General features: G+C 55.9%; 1 protein-coding gene across 1 annotated transcript; it reads right to left on the bottom strand.

The window, feature by feature from the left end:
• Window positions 1-836: 836 nt before the first annotated feature.
• On the bottom strand, window positions 837-1,931 carry LOC120410543 (E3 ubiquitin-protein ligase Hakai-like). Its single transcript, XM_039557793.1, has one exon. The coding sequence runs from the start codon at window positions 1,929-1,931 to the stop codon at window positions 837-839; it is 1,095 nt and encodes a 364-aa protein (XP_039413727.1).
• Window positions 1,932-6,485: the final 4,554 nt, after the last annotated feature.

The raw sequence follows: 6,485 nt of genomic DNA, 5'->3' as shown, positions 1-6,485 counted from the left end.
GACAAACGGCTCTGTTTGCCCAAGGATTCGGGAACGCAAAAGGATTCAATTCCCAGAAAAAAGGGTATTCCGTGGAAAAGCCAGTGTTTGATCCAGGGGGAGCAGCTGGAGCTGCAGGGGGCACGGGGACAAAGAGGGGGCAGGGGGCACCACCGGGCACAGCTGGAAACACCTGGGAACACCTGGGAACACCTGGGCAGGGCCTCCTGTGGTGGTGTTGTTTGGGAAGGATGTGATTCCCAGAAACTGGGGGATGGGAAATGAAGGATGATGTCATGGCAGGAGGGTGATGATGTCACGGTGGGGAGATGATGTCACAGCAGGAGGGTGATGTTGTGGTGTAGGATGACGTCATAGTGGGAGGGTGACGTCACAGCAAGAGGATGTCATGGGAGGATGATGTCATGGCGGGAGGATGATGTCACGGCAGGAGGATGTAATGGTGGAGAATGATGTCATGGCAGGAGGATGTTGTTGGGGGGTGATGTCATGGTGTGAGAATGATGTCACAGCGGATGATGATGTCATGGTGGAGGACGAGGATGATGATGATAATGATGATGTCACAGCAGGATGATGATGATGTCATGGTGGGAGGATGAGGATGATTATGATGATGATGTCATGGCAGGATGATGATGATGATAACGGTGATGATAACGATGATGATGATAACAATGATGATGTCACGGCAGGATGATGATGATGGTGATGATGATGATGATGGTGATGATAACGATGATGATGATAACGATGATGATGTCACAGCTGGATGATGATGTCATGGCAGGATGATGATGTCACAGTGGGATGATGATGGTGATGATAACATGCTGTTACAGAAGGATGATTATGGTGATGATGTCATGGTGTGAGGATGATGTCACAGCAGGATGATGGTGATGCTGCTGATGGGATGGTGGGAGGATGATGATGACGGCATGGTGGGAGGATGATGATGATGGCATGGTGGGAGGATGATGATGGCATGGCGGGAGGATGATGATGGCATGGCGGGAGGATGATGATGGCAGGCGGGAGGATGATGATGGCATGGCGGGAGGATGATGATGGCATGGCGGGAGGATGATGATGATGGCATGGCGGGAGGATGATGATGGCATGGCAGGAGGATGATGACGGCATGGCGGGAGGATGATGATGACGGCATGGCGGGAGGATGATGATGGCATGGCGGGAGGATGATGATGACGGCATGGCAGGAGGATGATGATGATGGCATGGCGGGAGGATGATGATGACGACATGGCGGGAGGATGATGATGGCATGGCAGGAGGATGATGATGATGGCATGGCGGGAGGATGATGATGGCATGGCGGGAGGATGATGATGACGGCATGGCAGGAGGATGATGATGATGGCATGGCGGGAGGATGATGATGGCATGGCGGGAGGATGATGATGATGGCATGGCGGGAGGATGATGATGACGTCATGGCGGGAGGATGATGATGGCATGGCGGGAGGATGATGATGATGGCATGGCGGGAGGATGATGATGGCATGGCAGGAGGATGATGACGGCATGGCGGGAGGATGATGATGACGGCATGGCGGGAGGATGATGATGGCATGGCGGGAGGATGATGATGACGGCATGGCAGGAGGATGATGATGATGGCATGGCGGGAGGATGATGATGACGACATGGCGGGAGGATGATGATGGCATGGCAGGAGGATGATGATGACGGCATGGTGGGAGGATGATGATGGCATGGCGGGAGGATGATGATGACGACATGGCGGGAGGATGATGATGGCAGGCGGGAGGATGATGATGGCATGGCAGGAGGATGATGATGATGGCATGGCGGGAGGATGATGATGACGTCATGGCGGGAGGATGATGATGGCATGGCGGGAGGATGATGATGATGGCATGGCGGGAGGATGATGATGACGTCATGGCGGGAGGATGATGATGGCATGGCAGGAGGATGATGATGGCATGGCGGGAGGATCATGGTGATGGCATGGCGGGAGGATGATGATGACGGCATGGCGGGAGGATGATGATGGCATGGCGGGAGGATGATGATGACGGCATGGCGGGAGGATGATGATGGCATGGCGGGGAGGATGATGTTCGTCCCTGGGATAAAAAAGGAGCAAGGTCCCCTCAGCTCGGGACCCACGGAGCAGAAGGAGAGGAAGGGGCAGCAGCACTTTGGGTGCTCCCGTGATCCCAGAGGGCACAGGGAAGAATTCCCACGCTTGGGGTGCCCATGGAGCGCAGGTCTGTGCCTGTCCCCAAACCCCAGCTCTGTCCCACCTGTCCTCTCCCTCACTTTTCCTTGGCAGCCCGAGGCGGGAGAAGGGTTAAACACGTGGCGCTTCCTTCCACGCTGTATCCCGGGAGATCCCAGTCCTGCTGGAGCGGGTCGTGCCTGGATCCCATCCTGGTGCCCTGACCAGGAGCTGTGGGGACTTTATTTAGAATTAGAGGGCACAGCAATAGCGCCAATCCGACGGGACCCAAACCCCTTCTCGGCCCTTCCCAGCCCCTTCCCGGGCCCTTCCCGGCGGGCCGAGGGTGCCGGGACCCTGCCGCGAGGGAGAATGAGGCCGTGCCTGGGAAAGCAAAGGTTAATCGGAGCTTTGCCAGGCTGGTCTTGAATGAGCTGAGCCTAAAATGCGGCGCGGCCGCAGCCAGAGCACAAAAGGGGCTTTGAGCCCATTGTGAGCCCGGGCTGGGACCACACAGGGACAGCGGCCGCGGGGAATGGGGACGGGCAGCCGGGCTCCTCCTTCCCTCCCTCCCTCCGTCCCTTCCTCCTTCCCTCTCTCCTTCCCTCCCTCCTACTCCCGGCCAGCCGTTCTCCTTCCCTCCTTCTCCCTTTCAGATTCCCTCCTTCCCTCCCCCCCTGCATCCCAACCCCATCCCACGCCATCCCATCCCATGGCATCCCATCTCATCGCATGCCATGCCATGCCATGCCATGCCATCCCATCCCACCCCATCCCATCCCACCCCATCCCATCCCATCCCATCCCATCCCATCCCATCCCATCCCATCCCAACCCATCCCACCCCACCCCATCCCATCCCATCCCATCCCACCCCATCCCATCCATCCCATCCCATCCCATCCCACTCCATCCCACTCCCTCCCACTCCCTCCCATCCCATCCATTATTCATGGCCCAGGCATTTGTGGTGCAGAGGCTCCGGCAGCAGCTTTGATTAAAAACCTGAGCAGGGATGAATATGCAAAAGCTCCGAGGAACAGATTTGTCAAATTGGCCATCCTTCATCCCCAGAAAGGAAAATTTCCAGAGGTCCTGGAATTGAAAAACTTCCCCCCAAATCCCAGCATTATGGTTGGGATGAAATCCCCTCTTCCTGCATCCAAATGGGAAAATATTTGTGTCAGGAAGCCAGAGCGAGGCCAGCGAGGAGAGGGGCGAGCACACGAGAGGAAATGTGATTTTCATTCACATTGTGACTCCGCAGCCATTTAATTATTTTAATTAGGTTTAATTGGTGGTAAATTTACAATGATATGCTTGATACCTGGCATTAAATCTTCCATGCATAAATGTTTTGTTAAAACGGGAAAACAGGCGTGTGGCACCCTGCCAGCAATTAGTGCTGAACGCGCTAATGACAGATTAGGGCTGGGCCGTGATTCCCGGTGACAGCAGCGCCGGGAGCTGGGAGCTTCCATCGGGAATGCGCGCGCCATCGGCACCTGCGCCACCGCCACTGGCCAGAGGAGCTCCCGGGGGAGCACAATTCCCAGGGAAACGCTGGTGGCCAGGAGGGGACCGGCTCCGTGGCGGTCACCTGGTTGCCACCCCCAAAATCACCCAGAGCATCCCTGTCCTTCCCAGCCTCGGCACCTCCCTGCGGGAAAATCCAGCTCGGTCCCCAGGCCTCTCTCCTGGCCTCTCCAAGGTTTTTCCAGATGTCCACTCTCATCATTCCCGCATCCTCTCCCGTATCTTGGTGTGTCAGCCGCTCTCCTCACTCAACTTATCTGTCCCTTCTTTCTCGCGGAGTTCCAGCTGCCAGAATCCTCCTGCTCCTTTAAAATTTCCCCCGGTTTGGGGATCCTGAATTTCTAACGCAGTGGAGAAGGGCAGCTGGAGAACCACGAGGCCGCCCTGGGCCCCAGGACCAAGTGAGGAGCGAGATTGGGAAGGGAATTAATGCTCTGCACAGAATCCAGCACATGGAGCAATCCCAATGTTCCAATTACAACTGGAAATCCCGGGAAGATGAATTCCAGTGGTTCCTAACCACAGTTAAGTGCACCGGGAGGGTTTTAACTCCCTCCCATCCCTATTGATCTTCCTGTCTCCCGCTCCTACTGGAAACAATTAGAGGTCAATAAGCGACAGGAGCTGGAATTCCCAGCTGCCAGAGAAACAATTTGGAAATATTTCCTTGTCCTCTGACACCCGGGGCTCTGTCAATGCCGCCATCCAATATTTTTTATGGAAGAGAAAGAATTTAGAAAACCTATCAGTGCTGTCGATGAATCCAGAGGAGGGAAATCCAGAGGATAAATGGCACGGAAGCTCTGCTCCAGCAGCCCCATCCATCCCGGAGCGGCTGGAATGCCGTTATCCTCCGTGTGACCCTGCCGAAGGATGGGAAATCCTCCTCCAGAGCAGCCAGGGAGGAAATCCGGGCACAGAAAGGTGGGAGGCAGGTTGGAAACGGCAGGAGGGCAGCAATTCCCTGCCTGTGGATGGGGGGGGAATGTTGTGGGACCCCGCACTGGGGCGTGCTCCGGGTGGGATGCAGGGCTTGGATTCCATGCTGGAACATGAGTGGGATGCATGTGTTGGACACACAGGTGGGATGCATCCATTGGTTCCATGCATTGGATGCACGTGTTGGATGTATCCATTGGATGCACAAGTTGGATACATCCCTTGGACACACACTTTGTATACACCCTTTGGATGCACACTTTGGATAAATCCATTGGATGCACACGTTGGATACATCCCTTGGATGCACAGGTTGGATACACCCATTGGATGCACACGTTGGATACATCCCCTGGATGCACACGTTGGATACATCCCTTGGAGGCACAGGTTGGATGCATGCACTGGGAGCTTGCACTGGATTCCCATGGCTGCCCACGCTGGACACGTGTGTTGGATGCATCCATTGGAATGAGAGCACATGTGGGATGCACACTCCGGATCCATGCTGGATGCACATTCCAGGTCCATGCTGGATGCACACTCCGGATCCATGCTGGATGCACACTCCAGATCCATGCTGGATGCACATTCTGTATCCATGCTGGATGCACATTCCAGATCCATGTGGGATGCACACTGTGGATCCATGTGGGATGCACACTCCAGATCCATGCTGGATGCACATTCCAGATCCATGTGGGATGCACACTCTGGATCCATGTGGGATGCACATTCCAGATCCATGTGGGATGCACACTGTGGATCCATGTGGGATGCACACTCCGGATCCATGTGGGATGCACATTCCAGATCCATGCTGGATGCACACTCCGGATCCATGCTGGATGCACTGGGACACACCCCAGGAGCAGAGGCCGAGAAGCACCAGGACAATGCCCTGGGATCTGTCTCCTGCAGGGAGTGATCCAGCCTGAGGAGAGGCATCGTTCCTGCAGGAAGATCCCGGGATGCTCGGCAGACACGATGGATTTCCCAAGGCACAGGTCAGAGCACAGCTCAATTCCCAGCTCAGTCCCGTCAGGAATCATCCATGGTACACTGAGTGTGGCTGGGATGAATGGGCCGGAGCATTCCAGAGCCATTTATCTCCTCTTTTCCCTGCTTGTTAACTCCTGCTCCCGAACTCCGCTGTCATTCCCAGCCCTGATCTGACGGAGCTGGGAGCCGATGGAGCCGGTGCTGGGATCTGTCCCTGCTAGAGGGACATTCCTGGACACTCAGGACCACCTGCATTTCCGACCCTCCAGATGCATGGGCAGCTCTCTGGAGGGATTCCCAGCGATCCCTCCTCCCCTCCACACCTCCATGTGCATCCTTGGAATCATCCTGGAGCCACCCCTGATCTCGTCCCAGGGGCAGGGACACCTTCCACTATCCCAGGTCTCTCCAAGCCCTGTCCAGCCTGGCCTGGGACATTCCAGGGAAGTGTTTACCCTGGGAAGGGCGTGCAGGAACCCCTTTCCTTGCTGAGGGAAGCATCCCATCCTTGAGTATTCCCCCAGCTCCCTGCACCTCTCTCATCCCAGACATCCCCCTATCCCTGTGCATCCCCCAATCCCATTCATCCCATCCCACTCCATCCCCACTCCAAGCTGGGAGCTGCCTCTGACCCCCCTCAGACTCCCCAGCCCCTCTCCAGAGCAGCCCCTCTGGAAAGCTCGGGATTAACAACATTCCCACTCCAAAGGCTTTTGAACCCAAACCCAACCTTATTTACGGCTTCCCCCTCCTCGCGGGGAATTCTCAGCCACATCATCAAGCACAGAGAAAAGCC

This window comes from Corvus cornix, chromosome 10 (assembly GCF_000738735.6).
Source record: "Corvus cornix cornix isolate S_Up_H32 chromosome 10, ASM73873v5, whole genome shotgun sequence".
NCBI lineage: Eukaryota > Metazoa > Chordata > Aves > Passeriformes > Corvidae > Corvus > Corvus cornix.
The sequence above is the reverse complement of the archived record's forward strand: the minus strand, read 5'-3'. Positions and strand labels throughout refer to the sequence as shown.

Excerpts from the sequence above, each read along its gene's own strand:
- LOC120410543 (XM_039557793.1), bottom strand. The coding sequence starts at position 1,931 with ATGACGTCATCATCATCCTCCCGCCATGCCATCATCATCATCCTCCCG.